The 21944-nt window shown below is 38.5% G+C and overlaps 2 protein-coding genes across 9 annotated transcripts in view; one reads left to right on the top strand and one right to left on the bottom strand.

The window, feature by feature from the left end:
* AOAH (acyloxyacyl hydrolase) overlaps positions 1-7762 on the top strand; it is an 87447-nt gene extending 79685 nt beyond the window's left edge. For all 4 annotated transcript variants that reach the window (XM_026102151.2, XM_064506558.1, XM_026102153.2 and 1 more), the window contains one exon: positions 5250-7762. In XM_026102151.2, coding sequence (XP_025957936.1) covers positions 5250-5378 — 129 coding nt within the window. In that variant the 3' untranslated portion in view covers positions 5379-7762. The remainder of the gene's footprint in view (positions 1-5249) is intronic.
* Positions 7763-9560: 1798 nt separating this feature from the next.
* Positions 9561-21944, bottom strand: part of ANLN (anillin, actin binding protein) — a 30408-nt gene continuing 18024 nt past the window's right edge. The window contains exons 18-25 of one of the 5 annotated variants that reach the window (XM_064506553.1): positions 21525-21563; positions 21160-21181; positions 20000-20112; positions 18276-18338; positions 15341-15427; positions 13662-13769; positions 11397-11569; positions 9561-10965 (exon numbers count right to left, since the gene is read on the bottom strand). In XM_064506553.1, the coding sequence (XP_064362623.1) occupies positions 10842-10965; positions 11397-11569; positions 13662-13769; positions 15341-15427; positions 18276-18338; positions 20000-20112; positions 21160-21181; positions 21525-21563 (729 nt within the window). In that variant the 3' untranslated portion in view covers positions 9561-10841. The remainder of the gene's footprint in view (positions 10966-11396; positions 11570-13661; positions 13770-15340; positions 15428-18275; positions 18339-19999; positions 20113-21159; positions 21182-21524; positions 21564-21944) is intronic. The other 4 variants (XM_064506555.1, XM_064506554.1, XM_064506557.1 and 1 more) reach the window with 4 other exon arrangements.

The raw sequence follows: 21944 nt of genomic DNA, 5'->3' as shown, positions 1-21944 counted from the left end.
GTGACGCAAGCCACCAACAGCTGGAGCAAAGTTAATGCCTTTGTAAAATTTAATCAGTTGACAACAGGTAAGCCCAATTGCCTGTGCTTTCAATTTCAGCTCTTCTGAGGTGGTTGAGCAAGAATTTGGCTTGGCTAAATTACGAGCGAACAAATTGCAGAAAGTGGGGGAGAAGCTGATGGAGACGCACATCAACAGCAGAGCCAGTTTCCTTGTCTCCCACTTTGTCGGAAAGCTCTGCCGGGCAGCGACAAAAGCAACGCCTGCTCCTCACCACTCATATTTAGAGATGGGGCCAGAAGTGTGGCGCTACCTGCTCCTGTGAGCCAAACCTGCCCGCAAACCAGGCAGCCCAAATCCCTGACCCCCCAGGTCTGGGCAGCCCTTGGGGGACTGCAGAGTCACATTCCTTGGGGACATTTGGGGGCTGAATAAAGTCACTCCCGCGCCGTGGCAGTAGCAGCGTGAAGGACACTGTTTTCAGGGTGCTGCTGCCCCTCTTCTGGCCACGCAGTCTCCCAGTTGCCTGTACCATTAGGGTGTGGGAATGTCAAAGCCAAATTAAGCGCTTTCGTCGCTATTTTTTATACCTGTGCAGGCTGGCTGAAGCAATACTGGAGCTTGCTTACCCTTGCCAAGGCGAAAGAGACTCCGGTTCAAAAAAGCAGCCTCCATTAGAGCAGCAATTCCTGCTTGGCTCCAGGCAGTGGCCATGAGAGAGCTGCATAAAAGGGCGAGCTCTCAGCCTGAGGCCATGGAGAAGGCGTGTTTGGCTTTTTTTTGCTGCAGGCCTTTTGAAACGAAGCAATTAGAGAAAACTTGGCAAACGAAACGAGAGGGAAAACAATGAAATGAGCCCCATTCCCAACCCTACCATCTGGGGAAACTGTGAGATGCGAAGAATCTGGAGTGGAGAGAAAAAAGGTCTTTTATTCTTTTTATTCCTTACCCTGCGGCTGGCCTGAGGCATCTTACAGCCACCAGCAGCAGCCAGTCTCCACGGGCACCTGGGCTCGCTGGACCACAGCCGTCCCCCCGTGCCCACATCCCACAGGAAGGCGGCAGAGGTGACCGCAGCAGGTACTGATCTGAAATGGCTCCTTTCAAACCCAAAGAGAATTACAGAAAGGCTGTTAGGGCAGCCACAAGCCGACAGCACCTGGCGTGCCAAGCTGCTGGATCCCACCAAGGGGGCCAGGCTGTCTTCATCTCACTCCCTCCAGAGCTGGCATCCTGCAACCGTTAAAACCTCCCACTGCTGCCGTTCGTATGACATTGGTGCTTTTATAGGTGCATTTTCCCTTGCACTCGAGGTGCCAGCTGCAGATATGCCTCACTTCAAGTGAGTTATTGCTCTTCTAGGATTTATTAATTAGCTTTATCCAAACATCCACCACTTTAAATCCATTTTTCTTTTCCTGCTGCTTTACAGAAGGCCGTTACCAACATACCACTATTTGGACTGAGACATAGCACTCTGCTCTGGAAGAGTGGCTGTCTTAATAAAAGGAAGGGGAAGAGGAGAGGGGAACTGTGAGCGTACAGTGATATTTAAGAGTGCACTTGAGAGTGATAAACAGTGTGCTCACTCTTCATGCTATTTTTTTCTTTTCTTTTTTTTTTTTTAAGTTTTACTTTATACTGACATGAATGCCTCTGGTCAGGTACTGCTTTAATACCATATAGTTCTGCCTAGGGGGAGAGAGTTGATGCTGTGCAGCTTGTCAAGTGAATGAAGTCTCTTATTTCAAGCTCTGCAGCTATTCCCCTCTCCTTATGTATGGCTTGACAAATAAATATGATAGATAAGACCCGGTTTGGGGCATTTTTACTGAATCTTCTCTGTGAAGATCTCAAAGCACTTAACAAAAGTTCAAGAATATTTGAATTGAGCAATACTACAAAGAGCACAGAAACATTATAGGTCTTGTTTCAGAAACTTCTGAGCTTGCGATACAAGAACCACCATGCCCCTGTGTGCCAAGAGCGAGCTGGAAGGATAGCACAAACAACACGCTTTCTCATTGTTGTGATACACAAGCAGGCAGGTCTGCTATCTGCCTCTGGATTTCACCAGTTATTTACCTGGTGTCACTCTAATAAAAAAAAAAAAAAAAAAAGTATAGCAATGGTATATATATCCATGTCAGCAGATATATCCAATAGTCCAGCTGTCCAGTTATGTACAAAGAATGTAGAAGGGAATTGAACCTTCCTGAGTGAATTCTGTATATTTATTTTAAGGAGAAAGAAGGGAAAAAGAAGAAAGAAAAGGTAACACTCCATTTCTCCTGTTAGTCTTTTTCTGAATTGTGAAAAATAAAACTGCTCTAAGTCAGGACACTCAAGCATCAAAATTACTCCCCATAGTCTCCACTCACTCCAGAGCAGATTTTATATTTAAAAATCCTTGAAAGAATGGATAAATGCCAGGTGCTCATTTATTCAGCCAAGACCCGAGCTACATTCTCTTACTGAAAATTTCTTGTGAAGAAGGGGGGGGGTCTTCTTGGCTGTTTTATTAACTCACAAAACAGAAGGTTACAAACAAACAATCATTCTCAGCATAACCATATTCCTGTTAAGTTCCAAAGATAAAATACAGCTCTGAGTTTTCCAAAACACCCAGCTTGGGCCATAGGTGGAGAAAATTCACACCACTTACTTTTGACATTTAAAGCAAGATACCTAACTCAGTCCTACTACGTTCCCTCTATGGTCATCTGGGAGACGCTGTTCCCCAAAGCCATTTGAGTCCCTGCTTAGGTGTCCTCTGAAGAAATCTGACTTTCTCTTTCCATTGACTATACAAGGAGCCTAGAGACTTTTCCAGCACCTCTTCTTTACTGCAAAAATCTCACCGAAAACTATTCCGAGTGCCAGATGGCTTCAAGGACACGCTTCTTTCTTGAACAGATGATTTGTTTGCATGGCACGACCAAGCATGCATTACAAGAGGATCCTGTATAAATGGCTTTGTTCCTTGCTTTATGAAGTTACCACAGAGGATGCTAAAGCCCCAAGCCTCACAAACTGGGACCTGTTTGAGCTGCTTGGAAGATTCTTAATGATTATGTACAGGCAGGAAAGCACAGCTGAAGCATGATTAGCTTCTCCCTTATCTCTTTGCTTAAGTCATAGCAATGCACTTTCAAACCAGAAAAAAGGAAAAAGCTGAAACGCCACATATCAGATTAGTTGTTTATTTACATTTTGCTGAAGTATGTGCTCATGCCCAGTTTGGTGGTGAAGGAGAAAGCAGAGAGGCAGAAGCTGCTAAAATAACAAAGCCACCTACTAGTCCTATCCACCCAGGGCTCTGCAAGAAACGCATATAGTTTCCTTAAAAATTTGCTTAGAATTTGTTACCCTCACAAAAAATTAATTGAAAAATTTAGAAATACCAACAAGCAAAGTCATTTCTAGAATTAAGAACCCTTCTCTGTGCCATGCTGCTTATCCAGATTAAATTATCCAAACCATCAGCACAATATGAATAGGTCTCCAAGCAGGACCTACATAGTTTAGGGCATTCTAGGCATATATACCTTAACCTGCAGTCAACAATAACCTGAGCAGTATAGAGCATACCTCTAGTGATACATTTTCAGAGGCTGCATCATGCAAAGATAGTTTAAAAAAAAAAAAAAAAAAAGGCAAAACAAAAACACCCCTGCTAAAACAAAATAGGGAAGGCTTGGGGACTTGTAACACCACATTGGAGGCCAGAATGGACCATTCTGTCACTGACAGGTCTCGAGCATCTGGCAGCCATAGGGCATCCCAAAGAAAAGTGTGCTTGATCATGTTAGAAAGTCAGACCAGGAAAAGCCTCCATATTGCACAATCTACACTCTGCCCCAACACCACTGCTAGTTTAATGAAACCTCAAGTGACTGGAGTCTAAGACTTTCCACCCCACAATTGTGGCCCTTTGTACATGAACTCCAAGTAAATGGAATTTTTTGTCTGCTGGCCTATCATTTAAATGTTATGCTTTTGAAAGAAGCTGTAAAGTGGTGCATTAAAAAATAAAATAAAAAGTCTAAGGCTCCAGTCTGTTCCCAAATTCTAAAACATCAGTGTTCAAATAATTTGATTCCATCAACCTATCTTGGCCCTTAACAAAATAGCTTTGTTAGCCCTATTTAAGCCTCAATCATAACTAATGTGAGAGCAAGTTTTTGCATTGAAAGTAAAGTATAACTGTAGGTAAGAAGTTACAGTAAAAATGCATTAACAAGGTGTGAAAACTTAGTTAAAGGAGAATCAGGCTGTTCTCTCTTCCTTTCTCCTCCCCTTGATGTTTTTCATCCTGGCAGTACTGCAGATTTATCTTCTGTGCATGACTTCCAGGACAAACACTGTATGAAAGTTAGAACAGTTCTGCTAGTGAAGGGAAAAAGCTCTTTAACAACTTTCTGCAGTTCTCATGGAAAAAGGCTCTGAAGCCAATCAGTAGCAGGTGTGAACTCAGAGAATCATAGCTGGTAAGTTTTGAACCAAGATGTAATTGGGCCTCTTTTTCCTAAACCTTGTGGTTTCCAAATAGGAGAGTAGAGGAGAAAATTTATCAGAGTTATGAGAAGAATTTAAGAGCCTGAATTCCTTTGGACTTGCAAGAGACCTATGCATTATATCCAAGTGGTGCTTTTGAAATACTTTCAAAATGTTTAGAGGGAGGAAAGGAAAAAAAAAAAAAAAGACCCCATGATTTTTGAGCAGATATTATAGGCATGAGGAATAAGTTGGAGACTAGCATTAGGCTGTATGATTTACTCTCTGCTTGTATCACAGATGTATTTTCCTGTAACTGATAAAATAATTTGCATGAGAACACATTTTTAAGGGAATGTGGAACTATGGGCTTGCCAGTTACACATACATTCCCATTTTCCTTTATGCCGAGTAGCTTAAAAATGAAGTTGGCTCAATATAGTACTTAATATTTTATTTTAAAAAGAGACATCTGATCACTTATTTCCTGTAAAATGAAGAGACTTTCACTGATAAATCCATTCCTTGCTTTGGTCAGAGAGGTGCAAATACATAGTCCTCACCTTTTTATTGTTCAAGTGGATTTTGCCCTGCCGAAGCAGCTGGAATCAAGTATTTTCTTTGGTTAGAGGTTACTTTCTGCCATTTGGTTATACAGTGGAGTCTTCTTTCTGGTGGGGACTCTTAAGTGCTACCATGGAACAAGTACATTATAGAGTGCAAGAGTGTGATAATATTTGTGCTGTTCGCAGATTGCCGCAGCACTTGGAACAAGCATTACCTGGCAGAAGGCACTACATGAATGGCCTCAAGTGCTCGGAAAGGAGAATCCCTTCAACAACCAGATTGAGGCTATATTCAAAGATCAAGGTGGACACTGATTTCAAAACTGCTGGAGCCCTGCAGCACATTTATGGTGATGCTTCTCAGCGCATTCCAGGAAACAAGATGATTAAAGACAGAAGATGGAAGAGGGTACAAGATATCAGACTACTCCCCCTCCCCCAAATAGCAGTACAAAGAGCCAGTGAAGATAGCATAACAGCACCCTTTTCAATGCTGTATCTTAGCTGCAAAGCCATCCACCTGCACAAGCAGGCCATTCTTTTGCTGTGGAGCCACAAAAATAAAAATCACAGGATGCCTGCCAGCCAGGCCATTTATTGTACTGGTTTGAAATCCATAACTTTTTCCACTTACACAAATTCCTAGCCCTACCTCTTTTTTTTTTTTTTTTTTTTTTTTCCCTGCAAGAACATGTTTCTAGGATTTCCATTTGTACTATTTCAGTTAATTTGATCCCAAAAGGGGAAGAAAAAACCCAAACTCATTATGTTGCTCTAAATTGTGTGTATGTAATTGCCCTGACTGTCAATACATTATTTAGCTGCTATTTGCTTATTAAAACATGCTAGGAATAACAAGGCACCAGAATTTTGATTTGCCTGGCAGTATTAGTTCAGCCCGACTGCACGCAGGTTCTTCTCCCACCATTAACAAGACAGTAACTTGACAACCCTTCAGGTATTTACAATAGGTTGCTTTTTAAAGCTTTAATACATCTTTACTGTCTTGCCTCAGAATAAATGCAATATGCTCAGTCCTGTACCTTTTACAGATATGACCTCAGGAATCACTGAAGATAACGAGCAGTCCTTACCCACACTACTTAATACATGGAATAGAGAGTTCAGAAGGACTAGGAGTTCTTCAATCAGCTTTCCCAAGGGGGTAAAGAGAGGAAGAAAAAAATTAGAGTGCGCTCTACCTACTGCAGCCCTAATGGTGATAAAGCATTTGTATCTTTCCTATTATCAGGCAAAATACAACTGGCACTAACCACACACTGAAAAAAATCTAGTAAATATGGAATGTTAACATAACACAACTAAAACCCATCTAAATTAACCAGAGCACAGACTTGGTCTTGTCTTTGCTCTGAATTTGTCCAATGCTTAAGGCATCAGGTGTCTTCACATATGATCCACCTCTTCAGTTACAAAACTAAGTAAGATGGCCTGGCCATACACAGACCTTAGCACATCAGCCCCTGGAGATACAGCTGGTCAGTATTTTGAATAGGCAGAGGATGACTTGAAAGTCCTGTCTTGACTGAAAAATGCATTTTGCTATCCTAGATCCTTAGTTTTGTTAGTGCAGGCACTACTGCATCTTTCATAAGACAAGAATTCCTCTGGGATAACACTTGAGGAAGCATTCAAGTCACCTAACTTTAAGAAACCAAAAGGGAATACATGCCTTAATTGAATGGCACTTACTAATAAGGCCTCAATTCATTCAAGGCATTTAGATGTTACCAAAATATCAGCTGTCTCCCAAGAAACAGTTTCAACTCTACAGAGCCATGTCTGAAGAAAAGTATTCAGTATTAGAAGTAGGAAAAAGAAACCTCCCTGCTTCCTGTACAACTTCTCTCTGCCAAAGAGCCTAACATTCAACACACTGGCCAGGTGGAACATTGTGTAACCAGTTGTTACCTATCCAGACTTCCTATCTTTCATTAAAAATAGGAAAAGAACAAAAAAAACCCCCACACAACAACAAACCAAGAGCATCCACGTGATTTTACTATGGCAGAGACAATTATACAATTATATCAGATAATTTCTAACACACCAAAATATGGAAGCATAGCAATTAAAGGTGGGGGGAGGGGAGATAGAGTTTAGCAGCCCAATTTCCAGGCAATCTCATTGCCAATTATTGTTTTCCATTTGAGGTTTGGCTTTAATAATGCCAATTAGGACATTTACAAGCTAGTAAAACTGGAATTTCCTCAGCTAAAATAGGCTTCATGCCCCAGAGCACAGCATATTCCATTTGTAGACTTTTTCTTATTCGTCAACATCTTGAATTTCTGAACAATGGAGAAGTTTCTCATGAAATTAAAATGACTTGTTCTCAATGAAAGAAAAAAAAAAAAAAAAAAAAAAAAAAAAAAAAAAAAAGAACCTGAACCATGCCCCCCCCATACCTCAATCCCAAAGCTCTTAGATTTACTCTAGCAGTGTAATTACTCCATATTTGATGCAGTAAGCGTTTTTGAAGGATTTCATGAAATGGGTTTATCATTGGTGAAAGAGCACTAGCCAAAGTATTTTCCTCACTCCTCAGAGTCTCTGCAGAATCTCTGCAGTTCAGCATTAAAATTAGGCTGTACACAGCAATTTGATCTGTAACTAATGTAATAACTACTTGTGAATAAAAATGAATTTCTGGCCTATTAAGCCATTACCTTTTACAACCATGATGTTTCTCTATTATTTCAAAGAATGCAAAAAACAGCCAAATATCTGCATCCTCAACCATTAATCACTTACCAGTACCATTCTAAAAATAAATGTCCCATATTCAAACAAACTGTACCAAAAAAAGCTTACTTATTCTAAAACAGTAACACACTACTCCCAGTCTATTCTGTTAACTTAATTGTCTCCTGATCCTTAGATTTGTTGAAGATGACAGATGCATGGGGAAGAGAAATAAACCACGGGGCAGGGAAGTGTTCCTCTTGGAGGGCTAAGCCCTTCTTTGAGTACTTTAGAGTGGTGCAGATTTCCAGAAGAAATGGTCTTTCAAAGTCTTCCACCCCCTGCCACACTTGAACATATGAATATAAGGGAATTATGTCACTTGCTAGTTCCAGTGCATTGCAAATAGGAATTTTTTGTTGTTGTTGTTATTCTGCTGTTCCCAAACTACTTTGTAAAGACTTAAAACTTTGTTTGAAACAAGACAGTAGAAACATTTATTTCTGATGTTTAGGACTACATCTATAGCTACCTGAAGCTATTTGACTTGACTTGGTCTGGCCTCTTCCAAAAGAGATCAGCTACAAACATGGAAAAAAGTGACCTGTAGAGCTGAAACCTCTCACTGCTTGGTGCTGTGCTCATCTCTGAAGCTCTTTCAAACACTGTAGTGTTATTTGGGTTTATACTTTAGCAAAAATTCATATATACCATGCAAGACCTCTAGGACTCTGGGCTGCAGACAGAGCACAATCACTTTTTAATGTTATGATAGAACACAAGTTTATACTGAGCTGATGTTCTCTAGTCCCTCTGCTTTCACTGTTCATCAAGGCTTCTGCGCACCAGCAGCCAAATGCATTGTTGTAATAATTGTCCTCCCTCATAACAGCATTTTCCATGCTCCTCCCATGCCCACCTTGAGCTACTGAGAAAGCAAGCAATTCCTCTCCCCCCACCCAGCCATTTTGCAAAATTTTCCACAGCTTACTTTTGAGAGCAGTGGGGTGAAAGGGGTGGGGGAAGGCACACAGAAAAGCAAGTCCGTAGAGGTGTAAGTGGAGGCTTGCTGGTAAGTTAATGTCACAGGCTTCTGCTGACTGCAGTAGTATGCATCATCATCACTGACACCTTGTGCTTAGACCTCCTCACCGAGGTCAGCTTTTCGCACAAGAATCAACTCTTTGCTTTCTAACTTGCATCACCTGTTACATTTTGTACAAAATGTAACATTTTCTTGATGAGAACATTTTTTCATCTTAAGCAATAAACAAACTCAGACTAGCTTCTATAATGAATAATAGCTCAGTTAAGGTTAACAGGAAAAAGAAAGATTAGGAGAAATACCTGTCCTATACAGAAGTATATTACCCTCTTATACATACATATATATATATACATACACACACACACAGCCATTCTTAACTCCCTTCCATGGGCTCATTTTTCAAAATTTTACATTTAGTGACATTTATTGACATCCTATTGTAAGTTTAAGGTGGGTAAACAGCCTGTCATGTATTCACAGATGAAACTTGCACTTTCACAGCCTCTACATTCATGCATATTCCAGACAGTTCACAGTAACTACCCATTGACAATCTGGCCTCTCACTAGAAAATTTAGTGTTGGCTACCCCTGATGCATCATATTATCTTTCCAAACCAAGCAGTATTTCAGGATACACATACTGAATGGAAACCTTTCCTAAACATTAGGTGAAGTCCAGCTTTTCTTCTTCAACCTACAAATTAGTGCCTCAAGTGCATAGATTATATTAGGAAAAACAACTTGAAGTGTTTTATTGTTTATTTTAAGGGAATAAAATAAATCTCAATACATAATTTGGAAATATTTAAAGACATCAGAAAAAACACTAGATTTAAAAGCAATAGTACAAAAATAGCAGGATGAAAACAGTATAGCTGACAGAATTTAGTGTTTCAAGTGTGAATATATAACAACAATAGCAATTTTAAGTATTCCACTATTGCATTCACAATAGCAAGGTAATGAGATAGTTTTTCACTAAGCCCAGTGAAAAGCTGTGAAATTGCAGATTTGATTTTAACTGAATAGTTTTGCCATTTTAATGATGGTCTGAAATACAGTTCTTACCTGCATTTATGGACATGTCTATGAGGGGGAGAAAGAGCCATACTTATGGCCAGCAGAGCATTAGTTGGTACATAGCAGCTTTGTAGTGTCTTATGGAACAAAGACTTTTACAACATATTCCTGGTTCTCAAATGGAGGAGAAGTCCAGCTTGTACAAAAACATGAGTTCCAGGAAACACTGATGTTTACAACCCTAAAACTAACTTTTTTATATAGAGGTCCTAGCAAAAGATATTCAAGACCTTTCCTTTCTATGAAAGTGCAATATACTGCATACATAATTCCACACCTGTAAACCACATAGTATACATGCCATCCACCTATCCATACCAGTTTGTATAAGAAGTTGCAAACAAAATCTAATATAAAGAGCTATGAATATATATCTCTTGTTCTGACCACAAGAAAGGACACTGTGCAAGCAAGAAATACTTGTATCGCATGCTGTAGAACAAAATTTACTGGTAACTTTAATGCCTGATCATTACAAAAAAGCCTCCCTCCAACACAAAAGTGCCCGTTTCAGCATCATACTTGTTAAAGAACTCATAGCTATTGTTCCTTTTAGGGAGCTGAGTTATCTAGTAAGCTTGCTTTTTAAACTAGGTTTTCTTTCAGAATTGTAATTTCCTGCAATAATTTAGTTGTTTCGAAAAGAAGAGAGGGTACTTAGCTAAAGAGACTTCCAAGAAGGGAGAAGTTGCATAAATATTTAGCATATTCAGAAACAACTAGTTGCTTCCTATCATACTCAAACACCAGGAAGAGTTTAAAAATTCTTAAAGTGAAATAAAAATACTGCATAACATAGTCCTGTATAATGGCATGTGCTGTCTCAAATTTAAAGCATTTTAAGCAACCCAGAGGGCCTTCCACAAATTTTCATTGCAAGTTTTTTTGTGTAGTTCACATGGTTTTCACATATGCATTTTCTTAATATTTCCCTTCCATAGTTTAAAGCTTTCCAATAGGTTTGTAGCAGGCATCGGGCTGCCACATGCGAAGGTCAACAAGAACTTGGTTGAGCTTTTGCATCCAGAGGTTACGCTCTTCTTTCGTATCAGCAGACAGCCAGTTCCTAAAAAAGCAAAGAACCCCACGAATTTAATACCTGTCTTTTTCCACCTCTATTTAGTTATTTTGAAAATGGTCAAGTTGATCCTCGATGGAAGCCCAAGTCAGGAGTGGTGGTGGAAAACAAAATCAAAATTTACATAGCTCTGCAAAAGACTACCAAGCTGCATGGCATTTTCACTTCTGAAAATGAAGTTTAGTTCTTTGTTCTCAGAAGCCTGAAAGGGGACAATAGGGCAAAATAGGACTGAAAGTGAACAAAACAGCTTAAGCATCATTCCAACATCTTAGCGTTTAAATGAGCTTTGCACTGGCACATAAGAGTCATTAAGCTACAGTGTTATTAAAGCCATCACACAAGGGTCAACTTTTCTGTGACCATTAAACCACCACCCACGTCCATAACATACATGAACTTCACGATTTTTCACTTACTTCGTAACACAGAGCGTGTCTCTGCATTGGCTGACAAGAGTCTCTCTGTCATCTTCCCTCTGAGGGCGGACAGTTATTAGCTCAAAAGTGTTGGGACGGGCACAGAACTCTCTGTTGGCTGGTTCAATCTGACGATTAGTACAGTTAGCCAAGTTTATCCGGCCCAAAGGATGCTGAAAGTGAAGTTAGTTCGGTCAACGACATTGCCATCAAGAGTAATTCTGCACAATGTATGCTTTCACAATTTTGCTATATCAAGGGAATAAAAAAACCCCCAATGACTCCATATGTAGAAGGGATTTCACTTCTCGCATTTAACAGAACCACGGCTGAAGCAGAATGCTGCAGACAATGGAATACGCCCTGCTCTGCCACCCACAATATAGCCAACAAATCTATCCTTTACCACGGATTTATGCTCTAAACCAATACACCCCACCTTTATTTGTTTTAAACAAAAAAAAGGGGGGCTTTGCTTTTAAACTCTCAAATCCAAGAGGTTTCAAACTGATAGAGCAAATGCTGTCAAAACCTACAAAAATCAAACCTTTCAGGGGTGCTTGCATCATTCTTGTCAAAATGTATAAGCATATGGATTCATCTTTAAGCATGCAGCTAAAGGCACCTAAGTTCAGAGTCCAGCTGCTCTAGCTCCCTCTATAGTCAACAGCTAGATTCCTTCACAGAGCATTTCAAATTTTAAGGCAGTTGTCTCTTTCCACTGTCTAGGGAGCCTCAGCTGTATGCCTAAAGTTAGTTACAGACCTTGGCTCCGATTCATCACACCTACAGAATGCCTCATCAGGGAAACATCACAAGCAGCTCTTGGCTTGGAAAAGAGCTTGCTATTTATTGTGCATGTTCTCTATACTATTCCACAGATAGTTAATATAACTTAGGTCACAGGAAAAAGGAGAACTCTGTTCCAAGGAACTTTAAATTAATCAAGAAAACAGTTGCAAGTTGGCCTATTGGTACAATCATGGGAAATCTTTATTAAAATAATTTCATAATTTAAAGCAATCAATGCCCAACACTGATAGCTTTGGGCTACATCCATCTTTGCAAGGTAGAATGGTCATGGTAGGGGGAGGGAGAGGCATTTTATAAGGATAGATTTTAACCTTGAAGTAGAAGAACATATATCAAGAATATAGCTGACTCTTTCTCAGTTAGAACGGCAGTGATAAAAGTCTGGAAGATTTTCAAGAACAAGAAACTGGGAAACAACCCAAAGCTTCTTTCTTATGGATAGAGACAGAATAGGAGAGCTTGTTGCCCAACTCAATTTCTTGCCTATCTTTTATTACAGAAGACAGAGATTTTTTCCTCTCTCCTGGCAGGGAGAGATATTACATTGATATATTTTGGCAATGTCAACCTTCAGCATATGGTCTTCCTCTGTTAGCAGAGAAGAAACTAGATTCAGGCATCTGGATTGGCATAGAAGACCCAAAAGGACCAGAGTTTGCCACAGAGTTTGGGAAAGTGTTCTGCCAACAAACAAGTAAGCCTTTAATGGTAAACTGCTCAAGCAAGTCAGAAAAGCCCTCTTGGAAACAGTCCTTAAAAAGAGCTGGAAATATTTTAGTACATACTGCAGGAACACACTATGGAGACAAGAAGGTTCACATTAGTGACACACGAATCTCACTGATTTGATTCAGAGCCAGATGGTAACTTGGCTTTTCTGCAAGAACCATTTAAAAGCACCAGTTTCAGCTATACTGGGGACCTGTAAGAAAACAGTGAATGCAAATACACTAGGCTTTAAGCACAGCTATGCTTGAACAGTACAGAAGGATTGCCCACTCTAATTCTTTATTAGAAGTTTTGTCTAAAACCTAAGGCAACTGGCTATAGTCTGCTTATTACAGAAGTCTAGATCAATTTAGGTTAAATAATCATTAAATCAGTCATTTGACAAGTGTAATGGAAAGCCTTAAGACTAAAGGGAACATTAAACAAGGATCTTTCTCCACTTTTGCTCTTCCCCATCAGATAGCGTGGTTGGTTTCTGAATTTGGGTCACGATCTTGATTTGGGTCACATTTATGAACAAAAGTCTCTCCCATTCCCCAAGGAATCTTTAGGAGCTTGAATCTCATGTTTTGAATACACTTACCAGTTTTATTCCAAAGTGCTACTATCATTAAAAACAAACGGCTAGTTATATAAAGTACTACAGAACTTCCCTCACCCTTAAAATAGGGGCACACATGGACACACACCCTATTTAATTACAAGCTTTATAAACTGTATTACCTTTCGTTTTTCATCATCTGGGTATGTCCAGTAAGATACACAGTTTCCAGAGAGTACACACCAGCGCCTATGCCATGCTCCAAATCCACTAACATCTTCAAACATAGTCTAAAAAGAGGGAATGAAGTAACTTTATATTTTGAGTCTGGTTTGTACTAAACAATTCTTTTTCTACCAAGATGGTTCTGCTAGTATAACCCTTAGTGGGAATACACTTAGAGTAAGAAAAAATATATACTAGGGTAGACTTAATATTTATATTTAATTTATATATTGTTTAATTCATAAATATATTAATTTTCCAGATAGCTTAGAAAAATGGGCTTTCACTATCCATCTCAAGGCTGTAGCCTTATGCTCAAAATGCACCTATCACTGCCATTTCAAATGAAGAGATTTTAATATTGACAGTGGTGGGTACTCCCATTATTTTAAGATAATGGAGAGTTACTTCTAACAGATACTGGCTGAATAAGTTAACAAGACATTTATTAGTACAAAAACATGAGTCATGATTAGATATTTAAGTCTTCTGTGACTTGCAAGTCAGGATCACAAATGCATTATTTTTGGCTATTCTGCAAGACACACTCAGGAGTCCAATAAATTTTTAAAAAAGTAGAAGTTGATTTTTAATGTTTATGTTGGTAGTTTATTTTAATGGATGCAGGATTAGGTGATTTCAAAGGCCACTTCCTTAATATTGGACTGAAAAGTTTAGTATCTATCTACTATCCCTGATCCCTCTTGAACCTGTACAGAACATTCTTTTCTAATTAATTTTGTGTACTGTATTTTCCACTCTTTGCTGTTTGGATCACACATTTTAATAGTGCAGAGAGTTTCCAACCCCTCATTCAAAAAGCATGTACACCATTCTTCAGGTTTTACATATTGCACAGCAGCAGTAAAATGAAGACTAACTAGTGCACAAAAACATGGGAAAGTAAATACTATAAGCATGTAAAGTGCTTGAATCTAATGAAGTCAGTTCGATTTTGTTTAAATAAAAGGCAAGGAGACAGAAAGAACTGCTGGAGAGGAAAAAATTCTGAAAAAATACCAATTTATGAATACACCAGAATAACAGCAAACACTACTGTTTTGCGGGTCTTCTCATGGCGCATTTACTGCCATCTGCTGGATAGAAGCTCAACGGCTCCATCTATTAGGAGCAAGTATCAGCTGTAATTACATTTTAATTTAAGGCCAGTTTTAGAGAGTATTATTTTAAAAATTTCTCAGAAAAAAGTGAAGCTTGTAAGTCAGAGTCCAAAGTGGAAAAAAATCCTTTGCTAGAGAGAATTTCTTTTTAGTAGGCCAAGAGAAGTCCAAGTAAAAGTTTCTGGCAATAAAATTTAGAACCTCATGTCACATACAGACTATATGAAACAACTACTAACTGGAGGTCAAGATAACAAATGAATAGCATTTAAAAAGAATACATACAAACTCTAAGGTTTTAGTAAAAGGCAACAGTGCTAAAGGCAATTTTAAATTAAACTGGTTTAGAAGATAAACTAGGAAAGTTTGGGGGTTTGGTGGTGGTGGGGAGAGAAGTCAAACCAGTTTAATAAAACTTCATTATCATTACAAATAAATAGGTGAAGTTAAAAAAAGCAATTACACTTAATAAGCCCACCTATTTCCAAGGAAGGACATTAAAGTGAGTATCTTACCAAGAACCCTTTCTCTTCTACAGAAGAGTCCACTTGACATTTTAACTTTAGATATATATCGCCTTCCAAAGGAGACAGAAAGGGAACCTGCAAAAAGTAAAATAGACATTTAATTTTGATACCTCTTCATATCTATACTACCAGTTCAAGCAAGCCACCTGCACCAAGATGTTAGCAATGTGTTGTTCTTCGGATCTCCAGCCAGAAAGAAGCAGTCAGAGTCTCGAGCAAGAGAGCAATTTAGGAGCTTTTCAAGACTTACTTGCTCATTAGTTTGCTCAGGACAGAGGCACAAACATGCTTCTATCTAGAAAAAACAGGCTTTCAAAGTATGGTTAGAAACAACACAAGGCAGCAGTCCACATCCTTCAAGCTCCTGCCTCCATTTGACATTAAGCCGCTTGGAAAACATCAAAGTAGGCTTACACAGCATTGGTACCTGGTTGCCATAAGCATTTTTGGCACATGTTGATGTAGCAGCACCTACCCAGATAAATATTTCTGCAAAAAAGCCTAGAAGGGGAAAAGCAATACAAGCAGTTCTCTTCTACTAGCACATAAGGTGCTAAAGACCTGCACTAAGTCACTTCTACCTAAAGAGATTCCAAACCCTACCTTCCACCACTGAGGAAAAAGCAGCCTAACTACTGTACTAGAGGTTGGTTAGTGTTGATTCAGTATTCATGAGGTTTGAGGAGAAGCATGCAACAAAAACTGCCTTTGGATTTCTCCCAACCCCTCTGTACATTAGTGCCCCATTACATTGAGTGATCCCACCACTACTGTTGAATCACATTCATTTCCCCCCGCCTTTTTTTTAAACAGGAAAACCAGGACAGATTGCTAATACAGAAAGCAAATCATTTGCAGGGCATTCTAACATATATTGTGGCTAATCTGAATAACCACTACTGTAAAAATCTTGTTAAAAAAAGAAAACCAGAAACATAGGTGCTTTGTCTTATTAGATACATCAAAAGTTGATCATGCTGCTTAAATGCAGGGAGATAACCCTTTTTCCAAGAAACAGGCTTGTGTACACAATAACAAAGTGGCATTCAGAGCCACAGAATCTATGTCCAAACAGAAATAAGTTTTGCCAGTAGTTAAGAGCAACAAGAGTAACCCTCAACAGTTAAAGGCGTACATATTTGTAGGCCTCAGAAACCCTGCAGAACACTCAAGTGTCTTGCAGTTAGAAACCGATGACCTTTGAAATGCAGGCATACTGCAGCTTGGCCCAGACACAATATGCATCCGCATGAGCAAATGATCAAATCATTTACACATATTAGAACTACTCAACTAACAGCATGCATGGCTTCCTCGTGTACTTGGCACTATAGAAGAGAACAGCCAAATTTTAAGCACCAGATTAGGGTCTGCATGACCATTTTAGAGGTGGGGGGAAAAAAAAATCCACATAGTAGAAAACTGCATTAGTCCTGGATTTTTTTAATCAATAAAGAAATTAGAGCCCCACATGCCACGTTAGGAAATGTTGGCTTATATCCACCCTAACTGCAGTAAAATCCATTTCCGAGGAAGGTGCTCAGGGAAGTTTGGCCAAATTCCCACTCAAAGTTTGCACTTTACTGGTTAACTTTGCACAATCTACAAATAAGATCCTTCTGTCCTGACCTGTTAGAAAGGGATTAAAGAGCTGTGTGACAGTAAAGCACAAAAGCTGTCTAACAAAATCAATGTATTGATTATTCGGAGCCTATAGTACCATTACTAGTTATTAAAGGAGGTCTCAGAACATCTTACTGTATACATAAAGAGAATATACTACATCCTAGTCAGCAGTTTATCCCTTTTAAGGCAAACTAGACAGGAGGAGAAAGAAAGCATTTTGCTGACTAAACAGCTAAATGAAGAGGAAAAACTCAAGCCCATGACCAGGCTAGCTTGCATTCTGGTGTGATCATTGAGATACCTACCATAAGAATAAATCGGCTTACTGTCATTAAAAAAAAAAAATCATCTTGAAAGAGACTCAAGATGAACCTCAAGAATTTGATAAGTGGTTTCTTCGGAGAGACAGGGAAATGGTTTATGAAAGACAGTTTAAGAACACTGTCAGCTACTGAGACATCTCGAGCTGAACTACCAATAGGGGATATCAGGCCTTAAAGTAATCACCTGCTTAACTTTGAGAAAAATATATGTAAAATTTGCTAAAACTGTCTTGAAGAATATCTAAGGAGAGTTAACTATTGACTAAATAAAAACATATTTTCAGAGATAACTTGTTTTTAATCTCTTGCTAGCATAACAGTTTAAATATTCCTAAAAAATGAAAGGCCATACTAATCAAAGTGTTATTAATTTTATATTTGTGTATAAGAACCTCAGATTTATGACTTCCAAAACTTTAGTTCTCTATGACTGTTTTTTGGTTAACAAGTGTATTCAAACAAGATCTTGACAGACTAAGAAATGAGATTTAGTTCTTTAGCAACTGATTTTCTTCAATGACAACAAGTTGAATTCATCCAGTATTTAGCATGCTAGTGGTTTTCCCCCAATCCTCTATTACCCAAGTAGCTGATGCTATCTACTGTGGAGTTTGCCCAGAAGTTGGCCTAAGTCTCCTGACTAGCAGTCTTCAGAAGAGGCGTCAATTTGTTTCAAAGAAAAGCACTCCTCTAGTGATCTAGGAAGACTACAGACATATGCTAGTTAAGGAAAAGCCCTAAGTGTCTTAAATGGCTTTGAGTTCTAGCAGCATGCTTGGCATTGCACAAGACCAGAAGAAGAACCCTACAAATCTTAAAGGCTTGTAACATCCCGTTATGCTTAGTTAGTATGTCTTTGCAAGTGTTTTCTTAGAATTAAAAAAAAAATAAAATTGAAAGAATTAAAGGGCAAACAGACATAAGCAACATGCACTAGGAAGCAGTTTCCAATTTTAAGTTATAAACTAAGTCACCATAGCAACCTTGTCTTGGAACATATAGCCCAATAGTTCTCTTTCCTCCCCTTCATAATTTATCTAGAGGGAAAAAGAAACATGCTCAATGTGATCAGTGCGAAGTTAAGTTTTTTTAAAAACTGGACACAAGTTATACATGAGTATGTTTCCATGCTTTCTACCCTTAATTTAAACACTGCATAAAAGGGAGGAATGAAACTCATGCAAAACCACTGTGGTGGCAGTTTGATCCTCAGGAAGGAGCGCATGGAGCAAGTTTAAAAAGGAGCTGTTTGGTACAGCCAGGGGCCAAGGCAAAATTAAAGCAATGCAAAGGTCACAAGCCTGAAAAAACCCACCCACCACACACACCAGCCACACCCACATACACCACTGACAAAAAGGGAATTCCTATTCAAAACTGTTGAAGTTATGCACCTGGAAAAAAACTTTACCACATGAGGGTTTCCCTGGAACTCCATTTGAACATTGTGGTTATGCCATAGTCTAGTGCTACAGCTGTGCTCGCCCAGTCTAGTCTCCCATCTCAAAGAGTAAACTAAAAAGATTCAAACCTAAATTGCTGAATATAAAGTAAAACCTGTTTCCCCATACCTCCCAGAACAAGAGGCTTCCAATAAATAACCAAGCCATATGCAAATAAGTAAGACTTCTACAGGTGGTTCTGATTAAAAGGAAGTTTTATGCTAAAGAATCAATGTTGGTGCTCTTCAAGTTCATACAATCAGTAATAGCACTGCAATTCAACTGTTAATGCAGCAGACTGTTTCTAGTAAAAGACTCTGCTCCTATCTGCCAAAAGTAAAAAATCCCATCTAGCTTTTCAGAAGTTTTAGATAGTTTACAATCTTGTGTGCAAATACAACCAGTTCTTATTATCTCATTTCTCATCAAAAGCTGTAACTGCAATACTACACTTATCTCAGTAAGAGTCAATTAACCAAGAAACAAATTTATTCTTTCACTGCTGTTTGAACAGATAAAGTTGTAGTTTAGCCCTACTGTAATTTGTCATAATTTTTGACTTAAGTTAGTTTAAAGTAGCTGCTGGCACAAATACCTATTAAAATAGTTTTTAGGTATAAGTTGTTACGGAGTTTACAATCAATGTAAGTATGTGATTTTTGTGACTTGTAACAGTAAGAGCCAATAAACATTCTATTTAGACAAAGAACTAATGTTATACAACTTGATAAGAGTTCTCTTTGAAAAGAATATTAAGATAGTCTGCTTCCACAAATTTAATCGGGATATGAAATTTGTACTCCTAGCTATATTCATGTGGCAATGAAGTCAATTAAATGCAGAAAACTTCAAAAACTTTGTTATCATTAAAACACATTTTAGGAGAAGTGCAGGATGTTAAGAACAACAAGCAATATCAAGACCATATACAGAGATGCTAACCACAGTTCTCTCTCAACAAAAGCTCTCAGTAACCAAATGTCTTCATAATATTTGCATAACTATACTTATATTGAGCTAAGGAAAACAAAGAACATCTGGCATAATAACTTAAGTCTTTTCTTTTGCATTTCAAATTTATATTTCAATCTCATGAAGTTAAATTTGAGGAATAGCAATAAATATGTATATACATACAAATGTATGTTTACAGTGGTTTCATTTTTAAGATAATTTTGTCTGGAAACAGTAAACCAACATTCATTTTTTAGTGGTATGCAGTTATCTTCAGAGCAGTAAGTAATTATTTTCTTTACCTTGTCCAATGCAAATTTACTATTTCCTACTGAAGACAACGATAGCTTGTGGGATCCAACAAGGATGAAGTTAGTAGTGCGCACAGCATTAGGACCACCTGGACTGGCCATGGCTATGGAGAAAGAAGTTCAAGACAGGTCTTAACACAATACACAATTAAGGTGCTGCAAGGCTTAGATAGGCTGCATTTGTACTACTGTATAGGTGCCCTACTCAGTACTCCAGGAGAAGCAACCTTTGCAACACATCTTGGCAGCACATTCAGACAGGATCTGGGTGTTCACCATTTCTCCTCGATATGTCCTTTCTCTTGGGAAGTAGCTCTGAAATTCGCCCAAGTGTGTGCGTGTGGGGGGACAACACATTAAGAGGTTTCAGGGGGACAGACAGCACTGTAGGGCATACCACAACGCACACATACCCTGCAGTTGGGTCTTGAAAAGAGGCAAGATAAAAGCCAAACACAAAACAACAAAACACTTTTGCAAGGAAGAGACATGCTGCAGTCTTGCAGAACTTGTCTGTCTACACTCCTCTTGGCATTGTATCACAGAAACAAGCACTCTGGCTCAGGCACAGGAATCAGTCCCAGTTGCAGCAGCATGGTAGACATCTCAGAGTTAGCTTATGAGCTCCTTATTGCTACCAACTTGTATTAAACTAGCTCAAGTATATCAAACTGCAGGCACACAAGAACATAAGCTACTTTTACATAGTCAGAGAAACACTTGTACATAGATGCTGTTCCCCTTCTCTCTCAAGGGCCAGAAAAACTAAGAATGTTGATGAAAAGACTACACAAAAGCAGTATTTCAGAGTCTGTTCATATTTTCAAGAATGTCAAGTTTGTTCTATATTACTTGGCCTGTTGAGATCAGACTCTACTTTAAATCTTTAAATACCTTTCAGTTCATCTTTTCAGGAAAGACATGTAAACTACAGGCATTTGATACCAGAAGCAAATTTTGATTTTTTTGCAGGGAGCTTCCACTAAATATAATGGTAACACAGGGTGAGTTTCTAGGTTGGCAAACTGACATAACTCTGTGTTTATCATTACAAAATTATCAGCTGTTAGAAGTATTATTTAAATAGATATACTGTTTTTGACAGCAAGTGCTAACTTCCATCTTGGTATAAAATGCTAAATTTTGCTTACCTGGGGTAAGAAGGGTGCTCTTCTAGAAAGACAGAGAAACAAAAGATTAGTGGAAGAGAAGTTTCTGGCAATTTCTATAGAAGACTACGGTTAGGTTAGAAAGAAACCAGATTTGAAATACTTAAGGAAAAAAAAACCTTAAAAATCCAAGTAAGTGTAGTAACTGCAAATTTCCAGCATTAGTTATTTAGAGTAGTTTTATTTCTTGAGCTGGTGCTGAAGAGTTTTGCAGAAAGCTGGACAGTTTATAGAGTTTCAAGTAAGGGATAAAGAGCCTACTATAAGTGCGACCTTATTCTGTGCGAGATATGGCTTTTGGAAACAGTCATATCCAGAGCTTGTTATAGTGTTACATTCATACTTACAGAGGTAATAGATGTTAATAATCTCTTTGGAGTAATAACCTACAAAAAGAATACAAGAAAATAAATGTATCTGAATTTCATGCTATTGAAATTTTCTATTACATTAGCATGTAAATTAGACAGTGAAACTACTTAAGGCTTATCCAAATCAAGTTTGAATGGCTACTAGTTCTTGTTATGAGTCAAGCAGTGTTGTTTTTTGAACCCATACTGAATGTACCATGTCTCAGAAGAAAAGCTACATATCAATTAAATATTTGTTGGGAAAAAAAATCTAAGTTTAAGTATGCATTAGATTGGGATGGACTGTGTGCATGTACATCTGAAGAGCAATCTCAGTATACTTTGTTGTTCCTGTAACAAAGCTTTATAATTACATTTGCTTATTAAAAGATACAAGTTAAGGACACAAATACAGAC

This window comes from Dromaius novaehollandiae, chromosome 2 (genome assembly GCF_036370855.1).
Source record: "Dromaius novaehollandiae isolate bDroNov1 chromosome 2, bDroNov1.hap1, whole genome shotgun sequence".
NCBI lineage: Eukaryota > Metazoa > Chordata > Aves > Casuariiformes > Dromaiidae > Dromaius > Dromaius novaehollandiae.
Note: the sequence above shows the minus strand (reverse complement) of the source record. Positions and strands in the feature narration are given on the sequence as shown.